General features: G+C 36.5%; 1 protein-coding gene across 1 annotated transcript; it reads left to right on the forward strand.

The window, feature by feature from the left end:
• The first annotated feature begins 8,057 nt into the window (after nt 1-8,057).
• Nucleotides 8,058-13,210, forward strand: LOC141289380 (endonuclease domain-containing 1 protein-like). The gene is made up of 4 exons (XM_073821486.1): nt 8,058-8,369; nt 8,948-9,334; nt 10,200-10,320; nt 13,041-13,210. Exons 1-4 carry the CDS (start codon nt 8,058-8,060, stop codon nt 13,208-13,210), a joined length of 990 nt encoding a protein of 329 aa, XP_073677587.1.
• The last annotated feature ends 87 nt before the right edge of the window (nt 13,211-13,297 follow it).

The raw sequence follows: 13,297 nt of genomic DNA on the forward strand, positions 1-13,297 counted from the left end.
AAGAGGTCACGTGTGCCTCAAACTTTTACAATAAATCAAGTGCCCTCTTCAGAATATCATCATTAAAACATAGTTGTGCACTTTTGTAAATGTGCGCTTGACAGTCTTCTCATTTTTTTGCATACGACAGTTTTACAAAAAAACACAACAACATACAACATTTAACAGAAACAGAAAAATAAGTTATGAATTTTTTTTCTTGCTCACTCATTTATTCCTTTGCATTACTATGATTAATGGATAGATGTGTGTTTATGTTTATGTGTGTTTATTCTGTATTCAAGTATTTCCTATTGCTGTTACATGAAGTGTATTTTAAAATACTGCCACAAGTGTTGGATTGGCTGTTAAAGTAAAAGATTTTCATTTGTTTACCTTTTTAATTAAAATGCTTTAAAAAGTAGCACTCTGTTTAAGGAAATTACTTTTTAAGGAACATTTAGGATTATGATGCTTTTGTCTCTGTCCCTTTCACATTTGTGTTATTCTTTCTGTTCTCCACAAGATGACGCTATAACAACAGTAATACAACTTACACATTGCCTTAAAGGGGTCATCCGGTGCCACATGCACTTTTACAAGCTGTTTGAACTGAAATGTGTGTTAGGAGTGTGTGTACACAACCACCCTAGAATGACAAGTATCCACCCAGTAGTTTTCTTTTAATTTAGTAAAATAATTTGCCCCTTCTCATATGAAGCCGTTCTCAGATGCCTGTCGTTGTGGCGTAACACAGACAGAGGCCGCTCCTGCCATAGTTGATAGAGAGCAGTGTTTTAGCATAGACCCGCCCAGAGTCAAACTGACAGCACTGAGGGAATGTGACCGCTGATCTATCTAAATGGGTTAAAGGTTGTATCAGCGATTTCTAGCCTGAAACATAAAAGTGTCAAATTCAGCTGAGCTTTCTTCACGATCCGCTCGCTGCCTGCCCCATAAATTGTCTGTGAAAAAACCGCGACTCTCTGGTCAGCCTAGGGTCTGAGATATGCCAAAAAAACAATCGGTGCTACCAACTATTCCACAGATAAACAAAGTGTTCCAACCAATCAGCGTCAGGGGTTTGGTGTCTTGGACTTTTGCTCCGCCTCCCTCACATCCCTGCACCAGTAAGAAAGTCCACAACACCAACCCCCTGACGCTGATTGGTTGGAACACTGTTTGTTTATCTGTGCAATAGTTGATAGCAATTGTTTTTTGGCATATCTCGGACCCTAGGCTGACCAGAGAGATGCGTTTTTTTCACAGACAATTTATGGGGCAGGCAGCGAGCGGATCGTGAAGAAAGCTCAGCTGAATTTGACACTTTATGTTTCAGGCTAAAAATCGCTGATACAACCTTTAATGTTTACACGAATCATTTATCACGATACTGCTTTATAAACGAGGGTCAGTATAAAGCTTAGCTTTGTAACGCTAGATGGTTTAAAACGGTGATGTAAGATGTAATGATAACGCAATACCTCCAAACGTGTTTACACTACAGCCCGCAATTGCATATGAATAAAGACTATAACACTCACATTTATGTATTTCAATATAAGGACGGGGTAAGTTATGTTAACCGATCACTTTTTTGCTCTTGTTCAATCAGCTATGCCTCAGTAAACACATCGCGTTCCTCTCTTTACCACAGTAAACACACCGCGTTCAGCTCTGTACCACAGTAAACACACCGCGTTCATTTCTTTACCACAGTAAACACACCGCGTTCAGCTCTGTACCACAGTAAACACACCGCGTTCATTTCTTTACCACAATAAACACACCGCTTTCAGCTCTGTACCACAGTAAACACACCGCGTTCATTTCTTTACCACAGTAAACACACCGCGTTCAGCTCTGTACCACAGTAAACACCACGTTAAGCTCTGTACCACAGTAAACACACCGTGTTCATCTCTTTACCACAGTAAACACGCCGTGTTAATCTCTTTACCACAATAAACACACCGCGTTCAGCTCTGTACCACAGTAAACACACCGCGTTCATTTCTTTACCACAGTAAACACACCGCGTTCAGCTCTGTACCACAGTAAACACCACGTTAAGCTCTGTACCACAGTAAACACACCGTGTTCATCTCTTTACCACAGTAAACACACCGTGTTCATCTCTTTACCACAATAAACACCACGTTAAGCTCTGTACCACAGTAAACACACCGTGTTCATCTCTTTACCACAGTAAACACACCGTGTTCATCTCTTTACCACAGTAAACACACCGTGTTCATCTCTTTACCACATTAAAACACAACGCATTCGTATCTCTCTCAGTAATCTACCCTGCCAGTACATATAAAGATAAATCAAAGTGACATTAAGTTTACTAACCATTCAGACACGTCCAGTATAAGCCATAATTGCCGAACTTCTTTGCGGGTGTCATCTTGTTTCGGTTCCAACTCTGTTTTTTTTATTAAATTTTAAATGGATGGGGTTGTACAGCGTCTTCAAAGCCCCCAAGTGCCATTTTCCCCCAAACTATACAACTATACCCCCAACTGTTGTCTAGGGCTAGGCAACACCTCGTGTGCTATGTAATGACACGCCCCACAGAACTGAAGGGCGGGGTGAGCAAAGGTTCATATAATTTAAAGGGCCAGGTACTGATATCGCTTGCTGAGAACAGAGGCATTTTTTACCCGGTAAAATGAGTGTTTTTTTACACGACCATAGAGAATTTTTAATCAAAGTATATTACAAACTTTTCATTAGGACCCTAAAGCATCATATTAACTTGTGGAAAATGGGCATCGGATGACCCCTTTAAAGGAATAGTTCACGCAAAAATACAAATTCTTTCATTAAGTACTCTCATGTCATTCCAAACCTGTAAGATCTGTGTTCATCTTTGAAACACAAATTAAGATATTTTTGATGAAATCCAAGAGCTTTCTGGCCTTGCATAGACCAAAGCTGATACAACTTAAATCAAGAGAACTTACTTATAAGTTCTATACCTTTCTGTTGCATCAAAAGCACATCATAAAGTCAAAGATGCTGAATTAAACTTCTTTTTAATAGTTTTCATAAAACTGTCATAAACAAAAATACGACTTGCCATGTTCAAGTGTGATTAGGAATGTAGTAACAGTTAGTTTTGCCATCATTTGTCCCTGAAGTCAATAAAACAGGGCCTTCTGAGAGCGCATCACAGTACCGTGTCATTTTGGTTGAAGATGACTAACCCTAAATACAAGACATTTTTGCAGCAAAGGCTTGTAGTAGGCTATGAGAGGTGTCAAAAAATATTAACACCTCAACTCAGTGTGTGAATACAATATGGCTTTTCTTAGAAATAAAACAGTTGAGTAAGGAGTGCATGTAGGCAGGCACGTGCACAGGTAGGGCTCAACCTGTGCAGAGCACATGCCCTTTTTGTAATTACACTCGGAAGTGCCCTTTTTTTGGGGGGAGTTTTTTTTTTTTTTTTTTTTATAAATCAATGCTATTGGTAACCCTTTACATCTGTTTGTCTTTTTAACAAATATTTAACCAATTAAAGGCATTAAAAAGCGCATCTCTTAGAAGGTGGTGGAGGGCTTGGTGGAGGGGTTCGTGGAGGGGTTGGGGGGGGGTACCCTTTTTTCAGTTTCAGCACATGCCCCTCAAAAGGTCTGTGCATGGCCCTGCATGTAGGCATTGTCTATTGCTGCACTATTTAAATGCATGCATTTAAGTTCATTCTGAGAGGCTCAAGTTTGAATTGTGCAGGCCTTTCTTTCAACGTTTCAGCAACCACTTCAGGTTTATTTTTGCTTTGTGATTCAGTTCAGCTCAGGTAAAGATGCACCTGTTTGCCATCTCTGTGCTTCTGTATGTGTTTGGTTTTCCTTTCATCATTACTGAAGTCGTAAACTCATTCAGTAAATGCAGTTGTTGTTTTTTTGGATGGACACCCTCCAGTCATTTCTGGCATTCTGGAGAGATCAGTCTCACAAGATAAGCGCTACAAACTAATCTGTCAAAAATATGAGAATGATTACAGATTTGCAACTCTCTACGACACAATAAATAGGATGCCTGTTTTCTTAGCTTACAACTATATTGGAAGAGGAACATTCAAAAGACCAAATAAATGAATGGTTGAGTTTCAGGTGATGCTTTTTATAGTTGTTTCTTTATCAAATGATTCATTATGTAGAGCAAAAGCTTTCTACTATATGTCTTCTATCATGTGCCCATTATTAATTAACATTTTTTTGATGTCTTAAGGGATTGCTATTGTTATCACTATGTCAATTATTGCAATTTGAAAGTGAATCCTGCATTTATATGTACATGTCACTTCAGAAACTTAGCAGTGTGTGGCTAAATATGGCTGTTGTTCCTCTTAGCATGAACCAAAACTTCTGGCATTTTAAATGGTTAATGGGTTGAACACTTCTGATTGGCCACTGCACTCGAGATCAACAGATATCAGTGTGACTGACTGCATTTATCAACGATGCAAAAACACATAAATAACTTTCTTCAGTGCACAAACACAAATACACACTAGAATGTTTGTCAGATCTGTATCTGGCCAACACAAAATCGCAGGTCGCAAATAATCTATTACTACAGTTTCAATTGAGGATGCTCTTGCTGCTGTTTAAAGGGTTATGAAACCCCTCTGTTTCAGCACTGACTAGCCCTCACCACAGTTTTGAAAAATGCTTCAAAAGTGGGCATGACAGCGCTGCATGGAGAAGAGGGAAGAGAGAGAACACAGACAACTCTGTGTTCAGACAGTTTCATTTCGCTCCCATCGAGTTTAAAACATAAATAACTGCACAGCCATTTGCACTATGCATCGAAAACATATATATGAACACGCTGTTGAACCTCTAATAACTGTTAAGGCTTATTTTGCAGCGTTTATATAAGCCTTTTGATGGGTTGCCTCAAGGAAAAACCGCTTGCACTTACTTTATGAATAAATCGCGTGTGCTGAACTCTTACACTCTCTTTCCATTCATGAATGTTTCTCTCAGTTAATGTACGCATACTACGCAATCTCATAGTCTGAAGCGCCTGTCAGCTGTCACAGAAAATCAGCTAATGTCAATTTGACATGAATATGTAATACCTCTTGTTCTTGTGGCATTGAATTAATAATAAAAAAAAGCTGTCACAGAAAATCAGCACACGTGTCGTGAATAATTAACATGCAGCGTCATCAATATTTCTGAGACACCAACACGTCATCGAAGTTTTATAGTCCATTGCCACGTCACAAACTCTGACGTTAGCACAATGTAGATTTTTAACCTGGAAGATGAAAATAGCGCAAAAAAGCTCAAAATTAACCAGTTCACTCTAACAATTAATATTAACAGATGCTAACATTGCTTTCTATGATGTGCAGCAAACACTTCTGCAAACACAGATAAGGGATCAAATACTTATTTCACTCATAACATTTTTAATTGTGTTTTTCTGGACTTTTTTGTTGTTATTCTGTCTCTCATTGTTAAAATAAACCTACCATTAAAACTATAGACAGATAATTTCTTTGTCAGTGGGCAAACGTACAGTACAAAAACAGCAGGGGATCAAATATATTTTCCCTCACTGTACTAGCTATGGCTATTAGAAGCTAAGAAAATGCTGATTAAAATATAAAGATGAGGGATTTTTGCTTCAACTGGTGGACTACAATAATTAATTAATTGCATGTCGGACGGGTGGGGTTAAAAAAGGTTAGAAATTTTTGAGTATAAAAATAAACGCCACAATTAAAAGATAGCAGCAATAACAAGAATCACATTATTAATGACTGTTAATTCCATTAATGTAATTTTGATTAAAAAGAATAAACATATTAACTCCCAATTCCAAGTTGTCAATAATTAAATCATTTGTCAATCTGATCAAATAAAGCAGAATCAAATATAGTCTGACAAATTAGAATTAAAATCAAATTTGAATTAAAGATCCAAGTCAAATTCAAAGCCAAATAAGAAAATAAATCAAATCTAAAAAATATTAGACTATGTACACCCAGTGTCAGAATAAAAGATAGAGTGGAGAGAAAGGAACAGTAAGAAGTCTGAAGTCTCTGTATGGGGTGTGAATTTAGCACTTCTTATACCCTATACAGGAAGTCTATAGGTCCCGTTTGATGACCAAATAAATATAAAAGGTGTTATTAATTTGCATGTTTGCCCACCAACCCAAACTGCCTCTAATCTTTAAAAAGGCACATTTACAAAGTACTTCTTGTTCTAAGAACATCGGTTTGTGTGTCAGAGTTGATGATAGATATGATAAAATGTACGAAAATAATATAGCTACATAGCAACAGCATACAGTCTCATGTCATGTCTCAAAAGGTCAGTCACAGTAAAACTGTTAGGGCATTGAATAAATATTCTCAAAAAATATTAATAATGATATAAATATAATAACTCATAAGACATATTCATAACAGTTAATAATGCATAATCTTAGATATGAATATGCAACTTCTTGTTAATTTCAGATACTGAACGCAAAGATTCACATACTTTTGCAATGCACAGATATGTAACACTGGATCATTTCTCTCAATAAATAAATGACAATGTTTAATTGGGTTCTATTTGTCTACTTTCAGGACTTAAAAATCTGATGGGGTCATATTTATGCAGAAATATAGAAAATTCTAAAGGGCTATATATATATATATATATATATATATATATATATATATATATATATATATATATATATATATATATATATATATACACACACACACACATATACACACACACATACACATACATACATGCATACACACACATTATTTACATTTGAACAAAAAGTAGCATGTCCAAAATTATTCATACCCTTTGCAAACTGTCACAGTCTATGGGAAAATCCAAGGTTCTATACCATTCCAAATAGTCCAAGCTGTCCTAAAGCATCCTAATTACCCTGATTCATTGGGAACAGCTGTTTTAATCAACTCAGCAGGTGAAAAACAGAAGCTCTCTGCTGTTGGCTTGTGGACAGTCATGGCTAAGACAAAGGAGGACCTGCGGCTGTGCATTGTGGTTGCTCACAAGGCAGGAAAGGGCTATAAGACCATATCTAAATGTTTTGAAGTTCCAGTGGCTTAATTAATTAATGAATGAAAAATAATAACCAGGCAACAGTATAAAGCCCAATTTTGGCAACTTAAATACTGTTTGGCAATGCTGGCTGTAGTGGACATTCACCGTAAGCTTGCATCCATCCAACTCTTATCACTTGTATCTGTGATGATTATTATTGCCCGTGTGTTTAGAGAGAAAAAAATATTATGCTAATAAAACACACTTGCTACAGACACAGACACATCGCAAAGTTGAGGCATTCTGGCATTCTTGCAACAATGAGTAGAGTTTTAGTAGCAGTAGTGGACATTCACTTGTTTGCTTCTAATATTTACTATGATTTAATTTTGCCATTTATCTTTTCAGTAGTAAAGTTAACTTACAATACTGTATGTGGTCCATTTCAGCCTGTTCCTATCACCATACTGTATTACTAATCTAATACCCTTTAGTGTTTATCAAAGAAACAACATTCCAAAAGGGTTACGATGGATGATTTTTGTCATTTAAGCTCATTAGCAAAACTCCACAATATTACTTTTATTGTTAATATAAGTTTGTTATAATATCCTACCTAATTCTTAATGCCAGGCACAAAATTATAATGTAAAGTGAGTAAACAGTGATTTGGATTAGTCAACCCTGCAAGACCACACAAATATATATAGCATACATATTTAATGTTTTAATGTTTTTTCATTACTTCATTTTGCAATTGCTTCAGTCATATATTTTGTTTCAACTGCTGCTTCAAAGAATATTTAACACCTAAACACAGCATGTGATATGCATGAGTCTTCTTAGACACTGAGGGTTCATGGTGAGTGCGTAGGCGTGATCTCTAATGCTGCACTATTTAAATAAGCACAGAGAACTGAAGTACCCAGACGAGGCTCGAGTTTGAATTGTGAGAACTTTCGGCAGAATTGCATCAGCGTTTCTACAACCAGCTTTATTTTTTTGATTCGTAATTCAGTTCAGATAAAGATGCATCTGTTTGTCATCTCTGTGCTGCTGGTGTTGGGTTTTCCATTCATCATGCCTGAAGTTGTGGATTCATTCAATACATGCAATGGGTTCTTTTTAAATGGACAGCCTCCAGTGATTCCTGGCATTCTGAAGAATTCAGTCTCACAGGATAACAATCGCTACAAACTAATTTGTCAAAAATATAAAAACGCTTACAGGTTTGCAACTCTCTACGACACAGTAAATAAGATCCCAGTTTTCTCGGCCTACAAATATACTGGGAAAGGAGTCTTCAAAAGACCAAAAGTAGAATGGATGATTGAGTCTCAGGTGATGTTTTTCAAACCTTTTTTTTCAGTGATTCAATTATTTTTATTATGTCTGAGGGACTGAGCTTTATAATGCCTTTATAATGCCTATGCAAATGATTTATTGTCTGTTTAAATGAATAGTTTGTTCACACACACACACACACACACACAGACACACACACACACACACACACACACACACACACACACACACACACACACACACACACAGAATTAAATTCTGTCAATTTTTACATAATCTTCATTTTTTCATGTGGCCATGTTTGTCAAGATCCAAAAAGCAGTAAGCTTAAAGATTTTCAAATGACAGGTTTGTTGTTCCTTACACAAAAAATATTAATTAAGAAGACACATAATATAGCAAATCATGTGGAAATTGAGCTCCACATGAGAACATAAAAACATACAGGTTTAAATAACATGCGAGGGCGTAAATGACAGAATTAAAATGTTTGAATAACTATGCCAGTCATTAGTATGGTTCATCTATGGTTTAATTAAGTTTCTCTGTGTTTTAAACATCTGTAGCTCGAACATCCTGCTGCTGAGATGACTGTTCTGACATGTGCAAATCAGGCCATCAGTAAAGACTATCGCAATAATAACGTTAATGTGAGTCGTGGGCACCTGTTTCCATGCTCTCACGCAGCTGATGTTTGCTCTGCCAAATCTACATTCACACTGACCAACACAGTGCCACAGAAGAAAAGCTTTAATGAAGGCAGTTGGAGTCAAATGGAAGATGAGACCAAAAATATCATGAATAATTGCAAAAATGAAATGAATAAAGTTTCAGTCCATGTGCTGACTGGAGCAATACCTGGCAAAGATAAACTAAACAGAAAAGTGAACATTCCCTCTCACATGTGGATGGCATTTTGCTGCTACAAGAGTATAGAAAACAAATGGGTCTCAAAAGCTTACTGGGCCCCAAACATAGAAGAAGAAAACAAGAAAGAGAAAGTCAGTATAACTTACATAAGCCTACAGGAATTGAAGAAATTTCTCAATACAGAATACAGGGTGCAAAATGTACAACTGTTTGAAAATAACTGTGAATAAATATGATTACTGAATAATCATTTATTCTGCTAGACAGATTAGAGGCCCATCAAAATGCTTTTGTTGGGATTTTCCAGAATATTTTACTGTATTTCATATCTCTCAGTAATGTGAGCTACAGCCATTTTAAGTCTTGTAAAGCAAATATAGAAGGTTTCTGTAAAAAACAGGGGACAATTAATCAATTATCATTTGATAAGTTCTGTCACTTTGTGTTTCTCTCTTCTTTTCTTTGCGATTATAAAATATTTTCTTTTTGCAAAAAGTAGCTGGATGTTTCCCCAAAAACATTTTTTTCATTATATATTGATTTCATGTCAGAATGCACAACTACTGCACATTGATAATAGTATAGTTCCAGCATCTACCAGCAGGGGATAATTGGAACTTACTGACCAACCAAACCCTAATGACTCCTGTCCATATACTGAAGTGCAATATAGATTATTATGTCACATATGGACAGGACAATGCTGATATGAAAATTTGAGATTTTATTCTAATAAATCAATAGTCTATGAAGTTTTCAAACAGATTTATTTTTATTTTTTATTTTACAATTTATTTTAATTAGGATGCTTTCATCACTGTCTTCATTCTTCCCTTTTGAAGAACACAAATACATTTCATTATACCTTATATTCAGAGACCATCACATTCAAACACAGTTTCTAGCTTTTATATTCAGACTCATAAATTCATAACTTCCTGTCTGTATTAATAAGATAACACTGTATGTGACTTCCTTATTCTTAACCATCTCTAGCAGCACTCAAGTCTCAGTGGACCCGTCTTCTGTCAGGCTCATGAAATGGATTCAGTTTATGAAAATTCTAGTTTCATACTTTCAACAGTTGCTTCAGGTAAAAAACGCTCTCAATGCAAAGGTAAGTCTGGGATATTATCATTATGCATTACAATTTCTATGTTAAGGATTTAACAACATTTAAGCACTGATACAGTGCTTGAGTTTTTCTTATGTTCATTCAACAATTGCACATTTGGCGGATGCCTTTGTCCAAAACAGCTGGCACTGCATCAATGAAGACCTATACATTCTATCTGTTCATGTATTTCAATGGAATCAAATGGATTAGATTAAAATTAGATTAAAAAGATCTGTTTTTCTATATGTCAGACAGTATATCATGGTGTTAATCGACGCCAGTATGCAATAAACAAATGCAATGTTCATGTTGAATGCAATTTAATAAAGTGTTAGATATTTGCTGAAAGCAGCAATTATGTTAACTAGTGTGAAGTTTGCCTTTTGACTTACTGTGAGAAAGTAAGAATTGTTGTTCTCAAGATTGCTTGAACCCTTTAACCATCAGTGATATATTTTTGCCATGGCATATAGTTGATGCACAGGCCTAGTTGATTTTTATCTGATTTACTACAAGAGCACAAATTATAAAATGTCAGGTTTATTTAGCAGAAATGAACTAAATTGAGGAATAGATTCAGACAGCAATGCTGAACTGATTAAAGAGTACAGAAATAGATCAAATAATTTATCTTAAAATTTCTGAACCCAGATAATGCTACTGAAGAACAAGAACGCAAGAGAGAAGTCACTTCCCCCAAGTGGACTAAAGTTCTTTTGATTGTTCTGGGTGTTTCTCTTGTTTTGGCTCTTGGAGGTCTCTGCGCTATCTGGACACTTTGTGAGTTCATACAAGTTCTATGCTCTTTTCAGGGTATACTAAACATTTTTAGTAGGGTTTGTATTTTTAAAATCATACTTCTAGTAGGCAATGATTGCCAAACAAACCTCCATATTGTAAGGGTGGTTTCACTAGCCAGGTGAAAAAGTGCACTTACATAATGTATTTAAAGTGCTATATTTTCACACACCAATTCTGTACTTAAACTAAAAATGATTCTTTAGTACTTCTTAAGTTAGACTTCAGATTATCTAAGTATGAAAGTGCACTTTTTCACTTGTGTACAGTGGTTCAGGCTGCAGTATTGCTGATTGACTTAAGAAATGTTACCAGCACAGTGGAGTAAAACTGTACTTTTCTTGTCTATTATTACTTGTCTCACTACATTTCTTATCTGTGCATTTCTGCTAAAAATGATTAAGAATAAGGAAGTCTATTTACATCAATGATGGAAATGCGCACAGTTAGAATAACAAAATATGTGTAGAGTGTTGCTTTAGTGTGACTATATTGTATTGCAATAAGTAGCATGTCTTTGTTAATGTTGAATCAAAACAAATTAGCACACCATTAAAATGGTTTAATAATAGTATTTATAGTAGTAGAGGAGAGGAGCGTGAAATCCCAAGAGAGCCAGATAAAAAGTCAAAATCTTTTGCAATATTGATTCAGTCCTACAAAAATAAATAAATAAATATTTGCTTATTTAAAGGGATCATATGATTGCTAAAACATTATTTTGCATATTTGGAGTAATGTAATGTGTTTATGCAGTTTAAGGTTAAAAAAAAAACCTAAAATTTTCCACATACTGTACATTATTGTTGCTCCTTTTTCTGTATTTTTCTCAAGTGTCGCCTATTAACTTAACTCACTGTAGATTAGTTTATAGTACTCATATTTATTGGTTTTAAAACTTTAAATGGTTTAAGGCATTTGGTTTTCTCAAACGGTTTGAGTTACCGTAAATTCTGGAACATCATGAGTGATAAATGGCTCTTTTTGATCATCTCGTGCTCCATTTCAGGCCAGTAGAGGGATTTTCTGGCTTTGCCCTTCGTTCTCTGGATACCTTGATAAGCTATATGTATCTATGACTTTTTTGAAGCTGTGAGGTATGACTATCTTGTTTTTAATCATTACAATGCCGTTTTGCACACTAATTTTGTTTCGCATAGGCCAGTAGCTGTGTAGGTTGCTGTTTACACTGCATCTTTTCTGCAGCCAGTCAGTCTCTACCCTTTCACACAGATCTTGCAACACTTGGTCTGCAACAGTGGCGTCTTTTAGTTGCTGAAGTGTGTTGAAGTGTGCATCTATGGCCTCCAAGCCATGCACAACTCATTGAGGTCTCCACGGTCATCAGCCTCACTACTTATGGTTGCACAGGATAGCATATCAGCAATATGCATGTGCTTGCCTGGTGTATATTGAATGTTCAGTTCATACATTTGTAGGAGCATTCGCTGCAACCGTGCTGTTTCTGCATGATGTTCTCGAGGGGCTTATGACCTGATTGCACCATCACTGCCTTGCCATACAGTATATGTACTGATAAAACTTCCTTGCTGCAAAGAGTATGGCGAGTACTGTAACTCTTTCTCTATTCGAGCATATCTTTGCTGTGTCAGTGAGTGCTCGTGATGCATAACACACTGGGTGGCCCTCTTGCAAAAGACAGGCTCGCAAGCCATCCTTTGATGAATCTGCCAATATTGTAAGTGTTTTTTTGTGATCGAAGAACCTCAATACAGGTGCCTTTGTGAGAGCGGACTTCCAAATCTCTAAAGTAGTGCTGTGATGGGGATTCCACTGCCATACAGCATCCTTCCTGAGCAGTTGTCTTACGAGCGCTGTCAGTGAACCTTCATTCGGGATGTATTGCGCTTAGTACTTAGTCATTCCAAGTAGATGTTGCAGGCCTTGTTTATCCTCTGAAGGGGGCCGTGATCGTCTTTACTTTTGCCTCATCAGGTCACAGGCCCTCTGGTGTGATGGTGTGCCTCATGTATTTCACGGTCTTGACCCTAAACTGGATCTTATCGCCATTAAAGCCCACTTTTGCTCTCTCCCTGACCTTATCAAGGATTTCATCATGCTCCTGCTCTGATGAGGCAGCTAATCATGTCATCAACAATGATGTGTATTCCTTGTATGTCACCAAATGTCTTGCAGTTTTTCTGCTGAAACACCTCAC

The sequence above is a fragment of the Garra rufa genome, chromosome 17 (assembly GCF_049309525.1).
Source record: "Garra rufa chromosome 17, GarRuf1.0, whole genome shotgun sequence".
In the NCBI taxonomy this organism is placed as follows: Eukaryota; Metazoa; Chordata; class Actinopteri; order Cypriniformes; family Cyprinidae; genus Garra; species Garra rufa.

Coding starts and splice junctions, on each gene's coding strand:
- LOC141289380 (XM_073821486.1), top strand. CDS start 8,058: ATGCATCTGTTTGTCATCTCTGTGCTGCTGGTGTTGGGTTTTCCATTC. Junction 8,370..8,947: donor AATGGATGATTGAGTCTCAG/GTGATGTTTTTC, acceptor TGTGCAAATCAG/GCCATCAGTAAAGACTATCG. Junction 9,335..10,199: donor AAGAAAACAAGAAAGAGAAA/GTCAGTATAACT, acceptor AACCATCTCTAG/CAGCACTCAAGTCTCAGTGG.